The 23,025-nt window shown below is 43.4% G+C and overlaps 1 protein-coding gene across 1 annotated transcript in view; it reads right to left on the bottom strand.

Moving 5' to 3' along the window:
- LOC124555261 (thrombospondin type-1 domain-containing protein 7A-like) overlaps positions 1 to 23,025 on the bottom strand; it is a 1,197,505-nt gene that overhangs the window by 327,630 nt on the left and 846,850 nt on the right. Inside the window, exon 11 of the mRNA XM_047129129.1 lies at positions 6,502 to 6,605. Coding sequence (XP_046985085.1) covers positions 6,502 to 6,605 — 104 coding nt within the window. The remainder of the gene's footprint in view (positions 1 to 6,501; positions 6,606 to 23,025) is intronic.

The raw sequence follows: 23,025 nt of genomic DNA, 5'->3' as shown, positions 1-23,025 counted from the left end.
CTTCGTAATGTAGCGGTGCAGACAATTAACGTGGCTTCTCTAGTAAACGTTTCCAACTAAATCCGTTAAATAGTACTTCGCGTAATGGCACTGATGACGTTCTGTGGTCCCTTCCTCCCCCCTTTCCCCCCCTCCCCCCCCCCCCCCCGAAATCAAGCAACTTAACGTTTGCGTAAACTGTCTCTTGCGCTGAACGTCGTCAAGAGCATGTGGTTTCTGGCCAACGCCGCGAGTTTGACTCCTGCGACATCACGGATACTCCGAGACATGAAAGAAAGGAACTTGCCAATATTCACAGAGCAGTGGACAAGATTGTGGCGCGTACTGAACAAAGCCAACAAGTATTTGTTCATCAGTGACATGCGGATTTATCATCGTAGTTTCAGATGTCTATCGATATATTTGCAGAATACAACGTATTTCGTACCTTAATGGTCAAAATTATTGAGATGGTATAAAATTCTGAACTCCTGAAGTGATTAATTTGAGCTTAGGAACTAACGGTCAGAATAAATATTTAGTCTTTTTGTTGACGTATAGAACTTACACCTTAAAGCAACAACATGTCGTTACTGCTACTGTTCGAAGTGACTATCACCGGTATCTGTCGACGGGTTACAATAATTCATTCAAAGAGCTGAATTCTGGATTGAAGATATTTAGCCTCATTGCTTGTTTACATTGTTTATGAAAAGTGTGTAACTGCTGCTCCACCAGTACTCTCCACACTGCACTGTTAGAAGCGCGCTTTTCACGAGCAAGTTCCCTGGTGCCTATTAATGAAACTCCTCTTGCAGGACCGAACACCATTTTACTGTACGAATAAATTTTGAGAGAGAACTTTGTCCAGCACTCTGAATATTCAACGACTTAGTTGACTGAATATTTTGTTTATCGATTTCCCTGTATCTTACCAAAAGTAACGAACATGGTGGTCACATGCATAGTTGTTTAATTTGCCACTGTTATCTTTCTTCTTGTGAGAAATATAATTGGTGGTTGCCATCAGTCAAGTCCCAAGGTCTTGCGTTGGGTCTAGCAGACCATATTATTGTGTAGCGCTTGTTATAGCTTTATGCAAGGATATCTGACGACCGCTACCCTTTTTGGCACCGTCAGCCTTATCAGAATGTGAAGAAATTTCTTTGCCCTTCTCACAGGGGGCCTCGCCTCGCGTCTCAATGAAGTCATCACAACAAACGTTACTTGGCAACTTCTGTGCAACATGTCGTTTGGAATCCAGAGAGGTACGAGCTAGTCGCGCCAGCGAGTTTAAGTTAAAATTTCCTTCCTCAGTGAGCTGCTTCCTCATCGCGTCTTCCCACCTGAAAACCAGGGAGCTTCCTTTCGCACACTTATCATGTTTCCGTCTCAACACAGGCACAGGTGAGGTAGTCTGGACTAGCCAGACTGTTGGGGATGGCTAGCTTACGGTATGAAGGGGAGCCAAGGTTCTACCCGGGCGGGTGGTCAGACCGCGTTCCCCAAGGCGGGCAACGACTGCTAGTGCGAGGCCAGGAAGTACGTCCTATAAACTGGTATCAAAACCACTCAAGGTAGCAAACCACTCACCATTCGAGAAGAGGAAATCTGCGGTCCCACGGCGGAAGCAGAAATTACGACTGACTGCTTCACAGACTCCTGCAAAAAGCAGCCCACGAAAAACTGACCGAGGAGATGCCGCCAGCTAACTGGTGCACTACTTACGACCTGATAAGCGAAGTAACACACAGAAAACGACCCACGACAGCCACCCACCAATCGCTCTTCAACAACTCGAGGAATTACTCGACAAACAGAAATGGAACGCCATAGAGATGTCGGCGACATCAAAGACGAAGACGATGAACAGAGACTGATCCAAAATATGGAACATGAAGATTGAGACTTAAACATGAAGAGGTTGCACAGAAAAACATCGACGACGATAGCTTCACAACGGTGCAATATAAGCGCCGGCACAAATCTGGCACATGAACACCGGACTCAAACGACGAGCAAAGACACTGCAAATCTCAAATCGACTTGAACACCTCACGCAAGCGAGGGCTAAAGAAGATGACGAACAGGAGGATCTATAGCACATTCCACCACCAGAACAGGAACCATCGTTGGATGATTTCCACGACCACTGAAGAAAATATCTCAGTCACCATCTATTATACAGAAATATACCATGAAATTAGTGTTGTATTGAAAATATACATAACGGGCGAAATAGAAGATATTTACCAATTCAACAGAATCGAGTATCACTTTGATTCGTACACGGTTCAGCTACAGGTTTCTTCCAATAACACAAGCTCGACATTTTCACATATCAACTTCCAGAAAAGAAGCTGCTGAAAGGTTTTTCCGAAATAGTTGCATTAGACGAACTGACGACAGCAGTACGTGAGAAACGATTTCCTGTAGCCACAGTCTACCAGTAGAAGCAGCGAGAAGAAACTACCAAAGATTTGTGTCCTCTTCCCAATTACTTCATGATTCTGCGAAGGACAAAAACAGCTGCCACATTTGTGGCACAAAATATACACTAGGATGTGCGTTGAAGACGTTATACGGAAGGAGGGACCATCCCAATGCAAGTGCTGCCAGCTCTTCAAGCATAGGGGGAAATACTAACATCTTCCGCCAATTGTGTGCGTTGCGCTGGCTATCAGCACTCTCATGACCACAATGCCGAAGGTGGCTATAGATAAATGCCGCAGTTGTGAACCGGAGGATCGTGTCTCGTATAGAAGCTATCCACATACAAAGAACCGCTCCACAACCACGAACGACGAGCCGCTGCCCGATCACAACCACCCAGACGCACAAAAATTGTCATGCCGACATTCAAGGACCTTACCAACTTTCTGAGGAACGCCCAAAGCCAGCACACGAAACGCAGCAGCCTCAGCAACAACAACCACCTCATAATCAGCAGTACTGACAGTAAGTACGAGCTTCCTCCCAGAGTAGACGACAGACATATTCGCGACTAGCAGACCCTGACTTGAAAACTATTTCATTATCATCAAAGGGGCTATCACGCCCGTTCTCATGGACATTCGGAAGTTGTTGATAATGCTCCAACAAAAACGTACAAGCATACTTACCCTCGTTGAGGGTATTGTAAAAGCGTTCGTCTCACCATAAAATGGCTAAAAGAGAACGCACCACTCAGATCCGTTTCTGTACATGGAATGCTAACGGATTCAAAACACGGAAGTGGAACTTTGAGAATCCATCACACCTAGGGATTAGACGTCCTACTTATTCTCCAGCCGCATTCAGTGGAAACTACGCCGCTCAAACTCCGGAACAAGCAGGACTATGGGACTAATAAACTTGGTTGCAGGGGAGAAGGCACCGCGGTATTTACCAAGAACACCCTCATCCACTCTATTAAGGACTTACCGCCAATGATGTCTTGGGAAGCGGTAGTTGTCACAGTCCACATGCCGGTTGGGGAGTAGCTCTACTCGTCGCATACCTGCCTCATTCCAAATGACCTCCGCCAACTACTCCACACGTATGACAAGACACTACTTGGAGACGATTTGAATGCGATGAACACGGCCTGCGATTCGTTTACGATCAACCCCAAGGGGTGAATCCTGTATAATCTGGAACAGTACTTAGAGGTGACTGTGCATGGACCACCACATCCAACCAGGACTCCTTACTTTTGTCATTAAACGTCGGATGTTTTAGATATTCTCATCGTCAAAAACCTCTATATTAATCTGCATCAGAAGACCATTAATGACCTAGCCTCCGATAATTTGCCGGTCGTTGGAGTGGTTGAACGAGGAGGGTTTTCACATAAACCTCGCCTAACAAGCGAATCAATTGGGACAATTTCAGCTCCTACTTCACTAACAATGTCAGGTCGAAACGGAACATGTGCTCCAAGGAATGCGCAGACGGGAGAATCCAACTGTTCAGCACCAAAATCTCGACAGCTAGCAAAATAGTGTAGACCACCTTTGTGATATCAGATCTGAACGTTGAACCATTTGCACCGTGATTACATGAATTAAAAATCCAAGGGACCTGGAGCAGAAGAAGATGGAAGTGATACAGAAATCCGGCTCACTGGCAGGAAATGAACTGCCTATCAAGGTAACTTCGCCAACGAGCAGTAGAATGGAGGCGGAGATATTGAGCAAACAAGGTGGTCTAATTCCTCTTGGACACAACAGAAAAATGGGAAGTTGTCAGAGGCCACAGACAACCCACACCTGCCAAAAGTGCAATAAAAGGTCTTGTTTATGACTCACTAGCGAAGGCGGAACTTTGCGGAAACGTCTATTACCGGCAGACGGTGACTTCTCAATCTCCGGCCAAGGCACGACATTAGCTCCGACAGGAAGAGGAAAGGGTGACGCTACTCATCACTAAATTTCCACGGAAATTGTCACAGGATCGACCTACGCTGATGACGCTTTAAAAGGTAAGAAAATTATCCAGAAAAACAAAAACAATTTAGACGCAAAGGATTACATCGGCAGTGCAGAACTTAAGCATTTGTCACTAAAGCTTATAATGCTGCCTACAAGTATAGTTAACGGCTGTATTTATTAGCGTACTTTCCCGAAACCTGGAATACAGCTCAAGTCATCCCGATTCCGCAGTCTGGAAAATATAATACAAAATTTGAAAACTATCGACCGATATGTTTGTTACCAATGATGGAAAAAATATTTGAAAGGGTTCTCCGCAATAGAATTACTGTCCAACTGGAGCAACACAGCGTTATGCTCGGCTCCCAAGTGAAGTTTCCTGTGGAAGTCCAACTCATCCGGATTACAGCATTCATACCTTCACTAGATCCATCTCAACACTAGACCCTGAAAAAAGGCGTATGAGAAAGTGTGGCGCCAGAAGGTCCTGGAGAGACTTTTAACAAGCAGTCGTATCTAAGATTGCTATGTGGAGTTATTGGGTACCTTCATGCACGATGGAAAGCCCTTCGTCCCACTAAAGGGCAAGACATCTGGCAATAAATATTCCGTTGCAGGTATCCCTCAAGGCTCTCTTCTGTCGCCTTTACTTTTTAATACTTACATAAATGATGTACTATTGGAAAATCAAGTGTCAACGAGCCTCTACATCGATGATACGGCATTTTAAACTATGGAACGTAACATACCACAGATGCAGCGGCAACTGGACAGGCTCGAAATTTGGGCCTACCATCCGAGCTACAAAGATTACGGCCAATACTGGACACGAGATAATGATAAACGATGACAGAATACCTTAGAAGGCTCAAACAAAATATCTTGCAGTTTGATTAAATTAGGAACTTATAGTTACCACTCATATAATGGAGAAGAAGACGAAGCTTAAGATGATCCAACCCCTGACGTTGATGTTGTTCAGAAGAGACCTCAATCATTTAAACAAGCATGGACCTTACAAAGCAACTGTACAACCCACCCTACTATACGGTAGCTCACAATGGAGACAACTTGTGTCCTAAGTACAAAAGAACACCAAATCCTGAAACAGAAATGCCATAAGGGAAGTTTAGAACTCCTATGGTGGATGAGTACGAGAGCAGTACACAGTTGACTACTAGATAAACATCTCATTGAGTGGATACGCGACCACGCCAGCAATATCTTTAACTGGATAGAAGGTCTACGACACGTCATTCGAGAACCAAACGATGCAGGCACAGCACGTCCACGACCATGGCATCGTTACAAAGTTCCCCAGCAACTAGTGGCCAACTAGCAAGAGAACTCGCCTACCCTATTCAAGCCAGAAGTTTTAGCTGAATTTTACCCCTCTATTTTCACTTTATGTTCCCAAAAGTGAAAAAGACCCATTTGTGTGCCAACTCTCATCTGAAAGTGTCAGATAACGAGAAAATTTACTGTTACTTAATTCTATAGAAACATAGACCGCTATATGTGGTAAACCTTCAGACACACCATATAAACAATAATAATAATAATAATTCTGCTTGTGTCCAGCATAGCTGACTCTTTGACTTGATGTATTTCCAAAATTTTTCGTTCTCTCACCAGACACACAATTCCCTCGGCAGCGCTGTGGAGCTAAATATGACGTGGTGAATGCGTTTCATGTTATTTGCATTGTAGAGGACGAAGTCAAAGGCTCCGCGAGAACTTCACAGATAGCAGCAAAGGGACTGATAACTTAACATGCCCAGCTGACGAACGGATAACTATCTGCATTGAAACATCTCTTCACTCTATGAACCATTAATAAGAGATCTACCCCTGACAAGCACAATGTGGTGATAACAAGCTATAGCGTTCCACCTCTTCTCTCCTTGTTGGGCAAACCACGCCTAGACCTTGTCGTGAGTCAGGGCACTAATGTGTGTGTGTGTGTGTGTGTGTGTGTGTGTGTGTGTGTGTAAATCAACATTTTGCAGTTTCTCTAATCATGAAGAATGCTATCAGCTATAGATCTTTAGAGTCAACAACAGGGATAGATACTCAGGTACAGGGTGAGGACGAGCTTGGAGGTACCCACCTTGCGGAAACCATAAGTTATCAGGGTTGCATTCCGTCGGGCGACACGGACCCCAGGCGGCCCAAGCAGCGACCTCGCAGTCTCTCGGACACGCCACCTCGCACCTGCAAGATACATTACTCAGTCACGCAAATAAACAGGGCAGCTGCCAGCAGTCTTCTATATTCATGGAGCGAGCGATGAAGAATGGCGAAGTGTAGAGGAGTGCATAGTAATGTGTTCGGTTCAAGGTTGAAGGAAGTTAGGGGAATGGACTGGTAAGAGGGTGAATGGGATTATAAGGACAGGAGGAATGATTCATAGCACAGATACAGCGTTGGTATTAATAAAATGTTGTTTTCATCGGAAAAGAAAAAGGATGGAAAGGAAGGAGGATGATGGGGAAGGAAATCTCCCATGCCTTTTCAAAGAAACCATTCTGGGATTTACTTGGAACGATTTAGGGATATCTCGGAAAATCTAAATCCTGATGGTCGGACGTCGTATGTGCTGTAAATGAAAAAACACAGACAGGGATTTAAAGCCCTGTTGATGGCCAGGAAGAGTTACGCTATACTAAAACTGCGTTGGATAGTTTTGGTGCAGTACATAAATCACTTAGTAAATGGTAGGATTACCGGTAGTATTGGTAGAATTGTCAGGGAAAGAAACATAAATAAATGTGTAAGAGGGAAAATGGGAGCGGAGGAATTCTCTTTGTTTCTTTGGTTGTTTATCTTGCACATAATTAGAACCGTACATCATTCAGTGTTGATCGATTGCGTATTTCGCGTCCTTTCAGAATATAAGTAGCATTTTATAGGTAAGCCGGCCGCGGTGGTCTAGCGGTTCTAGGCGCTCAGTCCGGAGCCGCGCGACTGCTACGGTCGCAGGTTCGAATCCTGCCTCGGGCATGGATGTGTGTGATGTCCTTAGGTTAGTTAGGTTTAAGTAGTTCTAAGTTCTAGGGGACTGATGACCATAGATGTTAAGTCCCATAGTGCTCAGAGCCATTTGAACTTTTTTTTTCATAGGTAATAAAAATTAATTGATCGCGTAACGTCAATTACTTTTGATGGAGGCACAGTTTACATGCACAAACATAAAGAGAATATAAAATCATTGTTGTTATTTTGTACTCAATTGAACTTTCTTCATAGTAATCAGCCGGCCAGAGTGGCCGTGCGGTTCTAGGCGCTACAGTCTGGACCCGAGCGACCGCTCCGGTCGCAGGTTCGAATCCTGCCTCGGGCATGGATGTGTGTGATGTCCTTAGGTTATTTAGGTTTAATTAGTTCTAAGTTCTAGGCGACTGATGACCTCAGAAGTTAAGTCGCATAGTGCTCAGAGCTATTTGAACCATAGTAATCAGAGATGGTTCAAATGAATCTGAGCACTATGGAACTTAACAGTGATCAAAGACGACAGTTTCTTGTTATTTTCTGATAAGTCCGAAAGTTGTTAGCATAAACATGTTTTATATAAGTTCGAAGAAGTATTGAAACGAGGTCTGATATCTTTTTATTTTGCCGTATTTTTTATATTTTATCTTTTTGTTGAGAAAATTGCTTTTTCTAGTGCTATATGATAAATCTGTATTGTTTACTTTACTTTTACTACTACATCACTCTCTTTTACGTCACAAATCAATAATTTTCGAACAAAACGTGAATTAAACATTGACAATTTCAGTTTTGCTATAAATGTTGTTTATTCTTAAGTGACAGACAGGACGCTTACTATGGAGAACAAAAATGTTTCTTAGGTTACCCGTCACACACGCACTGCATTTCCACTTCCTAGAGCGTTCATACAATCGTCGTGTTCCGTTAGGATTTTCTGTTGTGTGTTGGTCCATCTGTCACTTTAAGCATGAAGATGTTCCGTGTTTTCACATTACTCAATGTTCTATGCGGATTCCTCAGATTGACAGTACATCTAATACTTATACGCTTGTGATATTTCAACAGTTTTGTACACTCGCTACGGACTTTGGCCATAAATTTGCATACTATTTACAAATACACGGTCTTTTCTGTGTATCACAGTTTCCCCTTACTGTGGTTGTGTTCACCGCTTTTTTTCCACCTACACAATTCGTGAATCTGTCTTTCGTTTGCTAAAAGTTTTTGACCTTTTAATGTCGTTACTTTAGCGTCCAGATTGTTCAACACTTAAAATGCACTTTTCGCACACAATTTGTACACATCCTCACTCAGTTTCGAGACGATTCATGGATTAAGGGAATCTAATAAGACACTGATCGCATACGTAAAGAGAGCGATCGTTGTGAGGCACCGTCTGGTAGGTATGCACCACACACCACACACCACACCCAAAGTACGGGTAGTGGGGATACGACATTAACCGACCAAAGCTACTAGGAAAACTACCATAGTCTACTCTTAGTTACGGTAGTCTACGGCAGCCTACGGAAATTTTACAACTCTAAGTCCAGGAAATTAGCGACGGAGCATAAAGCTCCTTTTCAAAACATCCATCCGTGTTTTTACTACAATCGATTCAGGGGAACTCACAGAACACCTAAGTCTGGGGTACCGGATGGTCAATAGAATACTGGTTCTCCGCGATGTGCAGTGTCGTAACCACTGCGCCAAGTAGATCGCTAATTTTGTCGTTACTGTGTGTTTGTGCACAACTGCACAGAAGGGTGTCTCAAGCGTCAAATTCATCAGCGAAAACTTTTTGTAACTTATCCAAAACTGATATAGATTTATAATAAACGTTTATCTCTTTCGAGAATTAAGAAATTGTTGACTGAATTTAAACTTGTATCACTCGTAAAGATGGTTCTTCCTGAAGAAGGTGCCACAAATTAGAACCACAAATGAAAACCCCGGAAAGGTGGAACTGGATAAGGTATATGAAATACTTGATACCTAATGTGTATTAAAAGAAGGAGAACAGTGTATCTTACACAAGTAATTAAATATAAGGATATTTGGTGCAAGATGGATGCCGCATTTGTTGAATGTTGACCAAATCGTACCACAAGAATGAATTTATCGTCAGTCGTCTTAAAAGATTGCAGTCTATATTGTGCACAAATTTGATATTGTGGGTAAGGTTTAGGTCCATGTCAGATACGAAACAGTAACCATATCAGTATGTGGAAGCTGGTGGCTGTCTACCAAATAAAGACGAAGTCATTATTATAAGGGATAGTCAAAAGGAAACGTGACAGACGGAAAAAATGAAGTAAACTGTTTATTATTTAAAAAGTAACCGCTACAGCTGTCAGTACATTTATCCAACCGTTACACAAGACGCTCAGTGCCTTTACGGAAAAATATTTGCGCCTGCCTACTGAACCATAATTGTACCCAGGCGTGCACCTCTTCGTCCGTAGTAAATCGACGGCCACGAATGTCTTCAGGACTCCCAAAATGTGGAAATCGTGTGTGTAGAGATCGGGACTGTATTGAGGATGGGGAAGGGCTTTTCATCGAAAGTTCCACAGCGTACTCGAAAAATTCTTGGCAACATGTGGGCCCACATATTACCAAGACTGTTTGGAGTGCGCGGCGGGAATTTCACTGGGAAGTACTAAGACATCCTCCATCTACTCCTGCTCTCTCCCTATGCCATTTCCATACTTTTGGAGCCCTGAAGAAAGACATTTGTGGCCGTCGATGTGCTGCGGACGAAGAGGTGCACGCATGAGTACAATCATGGTTCCGTAAGCACGGCAAACATTTTTCCATGAGGCCACTGACCATCTTGTCTCACATTGGGATAAATGTATTAACAGTTATGGTGATTACTTTTGAAACAATAAACAGTTTGTTTACTTTTTTTTCATCTTCCTTGTTTTCATTTGACTACCCTCTAACACTTACCGCAACATTTATGGCCAATGATTTCTGGGATACAGAGGAGGCTATCATTTTCACGCAAAGAGTGACAAATACTCTGCAAATTTTCTAGACTGAATGGATGAAAATATGCGCATTGCAAAATTACTACGCTGTCTTTATACCTATACCGCGCTGTGGTTGTCGTTTATCGAATATTCGCGATTTGGCGTTTATTCGTGGATAATGTTGCATACTTTATGTTATATGTTCGCAGTTTTAAAATGCTTTAAATAATGTGTGGCATGACTGAGGGGCGTTGCGTAAATAAAATTTGAGTAGGTACAGTACAGTGGACAATGGGCGGAGGGGCATAGGCGCCAGTGGTGCCACACGACATGGTCACATGATCTCAGTAGTGTGGTAGTATGTACTATTACATCTTTTATTTATCTCACTGTGAATAGACTTAAGTTGGTGGCTAGTGCAAATAAGTTTGTAAATAGTTATGTTGCTCGTGTTTCTCTAGCTGTTTATCAAAAAAATATTATCTTACTATAATTGTTCCTTGCTGTTTGTTCTTGTTATTTCATATTCCTTTGAATTTATTGGCTCATGGTTTTGTTTCTAAAATCGTCTTGTGAATTTCGCTTGGTATATCCCATATTTACAAGGTTTCAAATGGTTTTAGTATTTGAAACCAAAGTGTCTAACCCTAGAAATGTATAGGCCAGCGACTCTGGCACCAGGCAGTATAAGGAGCCCCGGACTTTGGGTCCCAGGGCTACCTGCTCCTCTACAATTTCTAGCTACACAGTGCATAAGCCTTCGCAAGAGTTACTTCCCTCTAAAGCAGTTAAGGACAAAAAGAAGAAATCTCGAGAAAAGGCTATTCTGGTGATGTCAGAGACGTCAGATCCCCGCACGCTATCGGACTCAGAATCTGTGTTTACTCCATGTTGTTCCACCCCCACCAGTGACAAACAGTGATCCTGATGCGTGACCTGTCATCCTGACTCTATAACGCTTGACAAGGATCCCCTTTACGTGATAATTCAATGGAATTGCAATGGATATTAATGTCACGTGCCAGAACTGCGAAACTGATTTCCTACTGATTCGCGACCTGTGTTGCTCTCCAAGAAACGCAATTCACTGATGACCATTCTCCAACTCTTTGAGGTTACTGTGTCCTCTGTCGGAAGCATACTGGCCCCAAGAGAGCTACTGGAGGGGTCTATATGCGGCTTCGCAGTGAAGCTTTAACTGAGTGGATTCCCCTCTCGATCACATTGAAAGCAGTAGCAGTGTGAGAACGAACAACCTTAGCGATTACCCTTTGAAATGTCTGTTTATCCCTGGGCAGGAGGATTACGTACCTTATATTTCCACTTTTAGCCAACAACTCTCCCCCCTCCCTTCCTTCTATTTATGGATTTCAGTGCACTCCACCCCCTTTGGTGGAGTACCACGTCAGCTGATAAAGGGCTTCTCATTGACCAACTTCTTTCCGATCTTGATCTGTCCTCTCACTTACGGCATCTTAACTACTTTCTTGCCGGATATGGCATTGTTTTGGCTATCGATATTACGCCATCTTCCCTCAGTCTCATGGCATCACAGAAGTGGCAACTATACGACGCTTTTTGTTGTAGTGATTACTTTCCGGTGATTTTATCACCGCCCAGTGGGACATTTGCCACATTCGACTATCCAAATAGCCACCTGGCGGTTGTATACTTCTGCAGTCACATTTATCTAGTCTTCGTCAGACTGTATAGGCGAGGTGTTTGGAGATGTCTACGCCGTGATCTCCCACGCCAGTGTAGGCTAACTTCTGAACACATTAGAGAAGCTGAAAAATTCCCCTGTCGTTTACCCATTGTAATTCTGAGTTGTGTATTGAAGCTTTCAATGACTGGAAACTGCTTCAGGCTCTTGATTGGTCTCATTATACGGCTCCAGATCCTGATAAAATTCATCATCAGATGGTCCAATATCTGAAGGTCATCATGCGACCCAAAGTCTCCGTATACTCTAGGTCCCTAAATATAATTTGCTGGAAGTTATTTCCTCTTGGAATGGAGTGACGGTGACATAATCCGCCTCTTAAAGTAGGGAACAACTCAACGTTCATAGATAGCTACCGGACGATTAGCCTCAATAACGTGTTCTGCAAACTGCCTGAAAGATGGTAGCTCAACAATTATGCTGGGTTCTCAAATCATAGGCTTTATGTCTCCGTACCTGTGTGGTTTCTGGGAAAAACGATTCACTGTCGACCATCTAATTAGATTCGAAAATGTTGTCCAATAAGCGTGTTCCAAACAACATCTCAAATAAGTCGTTTGTGACCTGCTTAAGAACTATGACACTGCTTGGCACCATCAAATTTTACTTATCCTCTATGACCGGGGCATTCGAGACTCCCAACTAACTTTTGTTCGTCAGTTTTTACCCCTTCGATTACTTCAGGTTAGAACGTGTATGTCGCTTAACTACTAAATGGCCCAAGAATTCAGTGTCCCTCAGGAAACCATGCTAAGTGTGACACCGTTCCTTACTGCTATCAGTTGGCTAGTGACCTTCTTACCCCACTCTGTATTTCGAGGACTTCTGCAAGTGGTATAGATCCAATATATAACCATTGCTTAACGCCAATTCCAAGGAATCATCACAAGGAGCTCCACTTGGACGCTTTCCCATAGCTTCCAGTTTTCTCCTCCGAAGGCGCTGGTGACGGATTTCTGTCACTGTACCACGGATCACACCCACCACGAACTCTATCTGGATACCCAGCGCTTGAATGTTGTTGCAAAGTCGCGATTTTCGGTTCTCCATTTCGATAAAAAGTTGACACAGCTGTTTCACGTTCATCAGTTAGACTAACTGCGTGTAGAAGCTTAATACTTTCTGCTTTCTCGTCGACACCTCTTAGGATGGGATTCCTTCATATTTACTGGGCTCTGGTCATCTCGACGACTATGGTTGCCAGGATTACAGCTCAGTGGCACATTTTCTTTTGTAATCATTGGGCACAATACATCATTGTGGAGTATAGTGGCCACTGGTACCTTCAGGATCCGTCCCGTACATACTTTCCTCACTGAAGTGGGGTTCTTACCTCTTGAGTTTCGATGATGCTTACCCTTGCTCACTTACGTAATCACCATACAAAAATTTCCTAACCATCCGAATTAATGTTTTTTTCTCTTCATACCACGGGTACCGGTTGCACTGATGTTCACCCTCAGGTGGCTTTCCCAGTTGGAATGTGCCTCGAACATTCTGCCGACTCCGCATAGCGAGTGCTCCCAGAGATGCTTTTACACCCCTCTTCTCCCTGGTCAGGAACAATATTCGTTACAGGGAGCTGATGGACATTAATAGAATCCTTTGTTTTATTAAACAGATCTATCTCTGTCGCATTTTAATTTATATTGCTCCAATGAGTAGTCTCTGTGATATCGACCGATGTTTCTCTTGTCACCCTATGACACTTTCTTTTCTCTGATATTAGTCATACTAATTGGTCAGTTGTCTTTCCCTGGATCGCACGTCATGTGGGTATAGTGTCATATTCGGCTTTGTAATTACTGGACACAGTACATCACTGTGAAGTAGAGTGACCACTGAATCGTTCCGGACTTGTCCCATAAATGCTATTCTCTCCGAAGTGGGGATCTTACCTCTCCAGTTGCGATGATTTTGGCTTGAGAAGCGCTTACTCGCCCAACATATGTTTTGACGACCCGGGACGTGGATGTGAGGGTGCAGATAAGGCTTCTACTCACTCGGAGATGGAAAAATATCTGGTGACAACTCTGTGCTATCAAGGAGAGTATGGGTGCGTGGTGTTCCTGTATCTGTTCCATCTGAAAGGAACCCAGCATCCTATGTCGCCTCAACTTCGGTCATGCTATATTAATCCATATTTTGATCTAAGTAATGAGCCACCTCAAAGCTGTGGTTGTGGAGCCTTACAAAACGTAGATCGCAGTATACTAGACTGTCCCTTCCTTCTGGCTCTCCACGTGAAGCATGATCTTCCGACATCCTTGTCTCTAACGTTGGTGGACGACATATTGACAGCTCAGCTGATACTTCGTGCTTTTTTCTCAGATCAAAGGTTTTAAAATGCTTTTGGGTTGGGGTCATGGTGATTGGGGTTGGGGTGGCTCCTTCTGCCTGCTGGACCTGGGGTCCCTCGACCCTATGTCCCCCGCTAATAACTCTGGTCATTCTTCTTTTAGTCTGTTTTTAATTACTTTTCAATACGGTTAGCCCTTTTCTGCCTCATCCTACTTAATTTTTTAGGAGTGCCCCTTCGCTTAGCACACTGATGGAGGTATGACAATGATTCCTTATCCTTGACACCCCCCGATGAGGAAGCTCTAGCTGAAAAGGTTTTAATGCTTTCTGCGAGACAGTAGGTCCTACTCTCACATCTGACCTCGGGTGGGAGGTTCGCTTCACGCTGCATGCTGTGCCTCGAGAGACACTAAACTATGCCTATCAACGTACCGACCTGCTTATTCCTCTCATCTTATTTTAATACTGTCGTTCTAACTAGAATATGCCATATTTTTAGCATTCCTACTTTTACTATTACGGGCCTCCTATCCTTCGGGATAGATGGAATTGTTTATTCCTTTACCGCCTTAGCCCTGCGTCGGGTCGGCAGCAGTCAGACGTGGTCTAGGTGCCTCTCGCCGTAGATGAGCCTTGGCCTGTATACTTTTATAGCTCATGCCTGTATACTTTTATAGCTCATGCAATTACTTCTTATCTCTGGCATCAAACATGCTTTCAATGTTTCCTACATAATTCACAATTCGATTATATCCCTGGCTGAACGAGGGAATGATGACATCGTTATTTAGTAGGAGTTGCAGTAAAGTTATAACATCTGCGATTCTTTTCCCTAACACTCTAAAACTGTGAAACTTGTGCAACTTCTCGATGTAATTTCCCTGCCGCCGTAAACATTTTTCATAATGTCGACGCCATGATTACATGGCCGCTGCGAAAACTCCTTTAGGAGTCTGTTTCCACAATTGGGAAATCACTGATAAAATAACGACACTGTTAGTGAATATGCGACCACGGAAAGGGTCTTTCATCGTTGGAAACAGTCAAAAGTCGCTAGGAGACAGATCAGGTGAGTAGGGAGCATGAGAAATCATTTCAAAGTTGTTTTCACAAAGAAACCGGTGCGTCACGTTCACCCAATGCGCTGGTGCATTGTCTCGGTGAAAGAGCACAGGTGCAGCCCTTTACGGCCGTTTTTCACGCAATGGTGGGAAGAGCTTATTCTTCAAAATGTCATGGTAGGATGCACCTGTCACCGCAGTACCCTCCGGCACGCAGTGAGTAAGGATTACACTAGCGCTGTCTCAGATCATGGCCACCGTCTTTTTTTGAGCACTGGCACTTATCCTAAATTTTTTGGTAGCTGCTGCAAACACAGGTGTTTAGCAGTACACCGTTCAGTGCACATTGTAGCGAAATGCAGGAAGATCTGCAGCGGATAGGTACTTGGTGCAGGGAGTGGCAACTGACCCTTAACATAGACAAATGTAATGTACTGCGAATACATAGAAAGAAGGATCCTTTATTGTATGATTATATGATAGTGGAACAAACACTGGTAGCAGTTACTTCTGTAAAATATCTGGGACTATGCGTGCGGAACTATTTGAAGTGGAATGATCATATAAAATTAATTGTTGGTAAGACGGGTACCAGGTTGAGATTCATTGGGAGAGTCCTTAGAAAATGTAGTCCATCAACAGAGGAGGTGGCTTACAAAACACTCGTTCGACCTGTAGTTGAGTATTGCTCATCAGTGTGGGATCCGTACCAGATCGGGTTGACGGAGGAGATAGAGAAGATCCAAAGAAGAGCGGCGCGTTTCGTCACAGGGTTATCTGGTACCGTGATAGCGTTACGGAGATGTTTAGCAAACTCAAGTGGCAGACTCTGCAAGAGAGGCGCTCTGTATCGCGGTGTAGCTCGCTCGCCAGGTTTCGAGAGGGTGCGTTTCTGGATGAGGTATCGAATATATTGCTACCCCCTACTTATACCTCCCGAGGAGATCACGAATGTAAAATTAGAGAGATTCGAGCGCGCACGGAGGCTTTCAGACAGTCGTTCTTCCCGCGAACCATACGCGACTGGAACAGAAAAGGGAGGTACTGACAGTGGCACGTAAAGTGCCCTCCACCACACATCGTTGGGTGGCTTGCGGAGTATAAATGTAGATGTAGATGTAGATTGTTGAACCTAGAGCTCAGCAGCAGATGACCCCTACGTGTTCCCAAGTTGACAAAACCACATCTTCAGGTACGGCGGCAAAGGTGTCGAATTCATGCCATGGGGAAGCGATGCTATACAGCATTCCCAAGGTGAACCAACACGGAAGACCTAAAAATGGCTCTGAGCACTATGGGACTTAACTTCTCAGGTCATCAGTCGCCTAGAACTTAGAACTACTTAAACCTAACTAACCTAAGGACATCACACACATCCATGGCCGAGGCAGGATTCGAACCTGCGGCCGTAGCAGTCGCGCGGTTCCAGACTGTAGCGCCTAGAACCGCTCGGCCACTCCGGCCGGCACGGAAGACCTAAAATAAGAGCGGAAACCACTGCAAATTGCTTCTCGCCCATGCTCATGAATGATAGAAGCCGATGTTATGGAAGAAAAATTTAATCAAAGAGCCTCTTCAGTAATGAAAAGGTAACTAAAGGTACCAGAAAAACTGTTTTAATATTTACTGTACTGTAGTTTCTGATATGGAAAACGGAGATTACAGTACAGAATGACTAAAACATTAACGTTACACTACGTGCAAAACAATCTGTTCGCCTTAGTGATAGGTTAGGTAATCAATCAGCGTAGTAGCTCTTGCAGAAAGAATAGCAGCGAATGTGGAGTCCATGTTATCTATAGCTAAATATTAAGTATAGAATGAAATATTTCATAGAAAATGAGGCAGTGCGCTGTGAGGAATCTGTATTCATTTGCAGTCAGCGTTCTCTAGCAGGACTTGAGGCAAGTGTTCGTATTCTCAATGAGCACACAGGTTCCGTCTGTAGGGGTAAAAGAGAAGTCACGAACAGTAACATTACAGGTGGCAAGTAGTGGCAGAAGACTCAATCCTGTGATGGGTGGTTTATGATTCAGGAGAAAGGGAACTGTTGTGTGTGTGTGTGTGATAGAGAGAGAGAGAGAGAGAGAGAGAGAGAGAGAGAGAGAGTTGGGGAAGACAGTGTTGGGCAGAAATGACGAGACGCTTCTGGCCACACTGTCTGTACATTATTTTGCTGTTGTGTGCGAAATCATACGGTAGAAAGTTCTTTTAAAATGTGAAAAGAGCTGCAGCCGCACTTCGATAACTGTCACACCACAAAAGGCGTAGGAGCGAATCAGCAAGTGAGAAATTTGGCGTTTGTTGAGATGAGGTGGCTGTGGCTCCAGGACAGTGGAAAATTTAGTTGCAAAGCCGTTTGATTATTGTCATGAAAACTGAATAAAAATTACAGTAATTCCCAAAAGGAATAAAGTCGTTCATTTGAATAAATGACGCATATGTTGTCCTCAGGAGTACAGACTATATCGGGAAGATTCTTAAGAAAATGTATCTGCTGCAGAATAGATACAAAACCAAGCTTAAATCCCCACGAAGTAGGTGTTACGTTAAACACACTCAGCTAATTGAATGGTAATGCGTGATAACCTAAATAACTACCGAACAACTACTGTAGCAAAATATTATCAGTAGGTCTGTCCCGTAACCCGAAGAAATTTTAATCATATGTAAAGGCTCTCTGTTGTACAAAAATCAGTTTACGGACACTTGTGTTTTAGATAAGAACCGAAAGCCAGAATAGGAAAAGAAAAGCCGTAATGTTGACTTCTTCCTTTCACAAAGAAAATCGAGATACTTACCAACACTGAATAGCCGTGCTGTTGCGAAGGTGAGAGACACGGTAATCAGTGTCAGCGGGGTTGACAAGCAGCTTACATTTCTAAACATCAATGTCTCAGGCCCCGATAGACTTCCTGTCATATTATATATAGAATTTATGAGTGAATTAGCTCCACGCATAACCATAGTTAACAACGGATCCCTTGAGCAGAGATAGGTTCACCGTGAGTGAAGTAGCACAGGTCACATTCTTCTACTGATAAGGAAGTTTAGCTATCGTCCCGCATCTATATGTAGCAGAATATCACAACATATTCTCTGTTCAAACATAAAGACCTACCCGAAAGAAAGTAAATTCCTCTATGAAACTAAGCATGGGTCCCAAAAACATCGATAATACGAAACCCAACTCGCGCTCTTTAAAGATCATGCCCTCAGTGCCATGGTGTAGAAATTAGATTTTCGGGGTTTGTAGACTTGCGAAAAGCGTTTAGTATAGTGTTACATCAATGCCTCCTGAATGAAATAGGTTCCTGTGGGATATTTAAGGGGGGTAGGACGTCAAACGGGCCTACTTGGAGCAGGAGAGGCACCACAGGACATTTTAATTTCCACTGTCTATACTTTTACAAATAAATTTATAAAACTTTGTCAGCATGACCAGCAAGGATTAAGGATTCACACTCATAGCAGTGGAAGTTCGCAAACATGACAAAATATTTTTTTTTTTACATGTGAAGTTTCATCAGTTTTTTCGGTTACTGTTGGCAGAATTTGATGCTATAGGTACACTTTTCTTCATAAGTAGGAGAGACTCTTCGATGAATTTTGCGTAGCATACAAACCATACTTACAGGTGTATGAAACTCTAGAATTTATGTTATTTATGAAAAAATGAATAAGCTGTTACATTTTAAACTTCATGTTCAGAAAAAAACTCAAATTTTATAGTTAATTACCTCAGTTTTTACCACAGTTTCTAATGGATTTGGAAAATTCTAGAGTTTCATACACCTGTAACTATGTTTCGTATGCTATGCAAAATTCATCGAAAAATCTCTCCTAGTTGTGAAGAAAAGTGTACCTATAGGAACAAATGCAGCCAATAATAAGTGAAAAACTGATGAAATTTCAGATATAAAAAAAAATATTTTGTTACGTTTTTGAACTTCCACGGCTATGGGTGTGAATTCAGAATCCTTCCTGATCATGCTGAGAACGTTTTATAGATTTATTTGTAAAAGTATAGACAGTGGAAATTAAAATGTCCTGTAATGTCTCTCCTGCTCCAAGTCAGCCCGTTTGACGTCCTACCTCCCTTAGCCATATTTATTACTGGATAGAAAATTTCCTCATAGGGTCGGGACACAGCACGTAATCCTGGATGGTGAGTCAGCTACAGATACTGAAGGGATACCTGCTGTGCCTCATTGTATTCAGTGTTTTCCATGTTATAGATTTATGAATTAGCGGAGACTATTTTCAGATGTCCCCGGACTCTTACAGATTATACTGTTCTCTGAGGAAATTACTGGCAACTGCTTTTAGATTTTGACAATATAATAGGTTGGGGCAGAAGCCTGGCAACTAGCTTTTAATGTAGAGAACTGCAATATGGTTCTCTTCACCAAACGTAAAAGTGTGGTGTATTTAAATACGGGATTAATGAATCGCAACTAGAGTAAGTCATGTTGTGCAAGTGTTTAGGAACAATAAGGTGTGGAGATATCAAGTGGAGTGGTCAGTTGGCCTAAGTTATGGGTTAAGCAAATGGTAGACTTTAATTTATTGGCAGGATACTCTGAAATTGAAGTTAGATGGCACAATGATTGCCAACAAAATGGCTGTACATTCCACGCTTCTATACTGTTAAATTGTGGAGACTATGAATATTGTTCTGGCGCCATTGTATTGATGAGACAGATATCATGAAGATACACAACAGGAAAATGAAAAATGAACACAACGAATTCGTCGACCCAATAGAGAATATTTTTTTGGTACACGGTTGAGGACATATACAGCAAACAATCACATCGACAGAGCAGCACACATGCAGTACAGTCGAGAGGGCGTGCGAAATGTCAGCGGTAGTACCCTGTATGCCCTCCTTTCCCATTAATGCAGGCTGAAGTTATCGCATAGAGACGTGCATTGCCATGTTGGAAAAGCGTACCGCTTTGTAGGTAGCACAACAGACTGAATGATGTTTTGGATGTACCGCACACTGCCCAATGATACCTCAACGATCATCGAAGGAAAATGGCCATTGTAAGACATAGTTCCCCCACCACTATGCCGGGTGTTGGCCGTGTGTGCTCCTGTCATATACATTTCACCTGTGGGATTCCACATATGCGTACGGCCATCAATGGCCCAAAGCAGAAGCGACCCTCATCACTGAAGGCAAAATGTCTCCAATTGTTCTTCCATTAGCGCCTTTCTCGAGACCACTGGAGGGACTGCACAACTTTGGGGCGTGAGCGGTAGACGCCCAAACGACATGCAGGAACGTAGCCTGCTTCACAGAGACGGTTGCAAATGGTGCTTGATGATACCCCCAGAGTAACAGTGTCCCATATTTGTTTGGAATCGCGGTGCGGTCAGATACGGCACTTCTTAAGATGCCACGATCTTGGCGTGCATCTGAGCTCGCCGCTATCCGGACCCACCCTGACGGCCGGACCCAAGCTGATGGGAATGTGCATTTTATGCTGAGCACTGGCCACAACATCGATACACTGTGGAAACCTCTCGATCCACGTCTAGCACATTACTGCGGTATGATCACCCAGCCTCCCGCAGACCCGCAATACGCCCTCGCTCAAACGCCGTCACTTACACAAACTATTCACGTCCACACTGTCACTGCAAGCTACCAAAGTCGCAGACACAGAGGGAGATCCGTAAGCCACAGCAAACTGCCTGCTCCTGACTCTGAAGGTCAACAACTCCTGCGAAGCTTGATAATACAGTTCCTAGTTTGTCCGCAACGCTGCACGTTTGTTCATACTATGAACTGCCCTCTCGTTGTGACCCGTGCAAGTATGGTGTCCTGCCTCAGTCACTTGCATCAAGGTGTTCCATTTTTCATTTTCCAGTAGCTGTAAAATGAGGCTGAAAGCAGCTTGGAGGGAAGTATACTCACGGTAATACTTTCTACACTTCATCCGTAAATAGGATGGGAACAAACTTTAACATATCATACAGTAAAAAGTCCAGATGTGTGAAATAGATTAGCGCAGCTGTAGGTCATGAAAATAGCGGGTTTTAATTCATAGGTAGGATACTGGAAAGATGCCGCTTGTCTACAAAAGATACTGCGTTAAAACGCTTTTATGGCTCTAAATTGAATACTGTATAGGACTCTTTAACAGGTCAGACGCAGGATGTCAAGCATATATAATGAAGGGAAATGCGAATGGTCACAGGGTTATTTCACTGGAGAGAGAGAGCGTAAAAGAAAGCTAAAAAGTTTTACCTGTAATACACTCTGAAGATGGCCGTTGTGAACCTCGCGGAACCTGCTTAAAAGGTCAAACAACTGGCTTACGGAGCAGGAACTGATGGTGTAGAAATTGTAGAGATAAAACTGGGCTAATAACAGTTCGTGTAGAGGCGTACTAGCGGTCATTCTCCCCACCCCCCAATGCGCCATCCACGAATGGAGCACGGAAAAATCATAGAAGCAAAGTTTGCAAAAGGCTTCCGGAAGTAAGATGTCCATCCTATCATTCTTTATCGCTTTAAAGAGGAAGTTGGCGTCAAGATAGTGTCGAGGTTGCATCTCGATGTTCAACAGTGGACGTTCATTTGCTTATACAGTATATGATCAAAAGTATTCGGACACCTATTAATGGACATTAATATGGACAGTGTCGAACTCTTCGCCTTCAGGACGGCTTGATGTCTGCTCTGGACACTTTCAAAGAGGTGTCTGAACGTTTGTGGAGGAATGACAGCCGAGTGTTCATGAAGAGCCAAAACCAGAAAAGGTTGAGATGTAGGATGCATGCGTCTGGAGTGAAGTCGATGTTCTAACTCACCCCCAAGGCGTTCCACTGGGTTCAGTTCGAGACGATGGGCAGGCCAGACTATTTAAGGAATGCTAGTGTCTACAAACCATTGCCTCACAGATGATTCTTTATGACACGATGCACTATCATGCTGTTACAAATAATCATCTCTCAGAACTGTTCCTCTGATGTACGCAGTACACAATGCTGTAAAACGTGCTTATGTCCGCATTTAGTGTTTCCTTAAGCGCAATAGGGGGAATACACCCTAACCACAAGAAACGCCCCCACACCGAAATATCACCTCCTCGGTACTTCACTGCTGCGACTACACGTGAAGGCAGGTAGAGTTCTCCAGGCATTCTTTTACACCCAAACCGTTCCACCGGATTGACACAGGGTATAGTGTGATTTATCACTTCATATCACTCATTTCCAGTCATCTACTGACCAGTAGCGTTGCTCTTTACATCACCTGAAGCGTTGGTTTGCAATGAGTACAGCAATGTGTGGTTTATGAGCGGTGATCGACCTTGGTACCCCGTTCTTTTAACTCCCTACGCACACTCATTGTTCTAGCTGTACTGCTGGTACACTTTGAAACGCAAGACTGTTTGCTTTAGCTGATTTCACGCGATATTTTAAACCACACTCCGCAATGCACGGCAGTCCCTCTCCGTCATTAAGCGAGGTCTACGCTGTCTAGGTTTAGCTACGGTTGTTCCTTCGCGTTTCCACTTGACAATCACTTCACCAAGAGAGGACTTGGACAGCTTTAGA

The sequence above is a fragment of the Schistocerca americana genome, chromosome X, assembly GCF_021461395.2.
Source record: "Schistocerca americana isolate TAMUIC-IGC-003095 chromosome X, iqSchAmer2.1, whole genome shotgun sequence".
Taxonomy (NCBI): Eukaryota; Metazoa; Arthropoda; class Insecta; order Orthoptera; family Acrididae; genus Schistocerca; species Schistocerca americana.
This window is presented reverse-complemented; position numbering and strand designations above follow the sequence as displayed.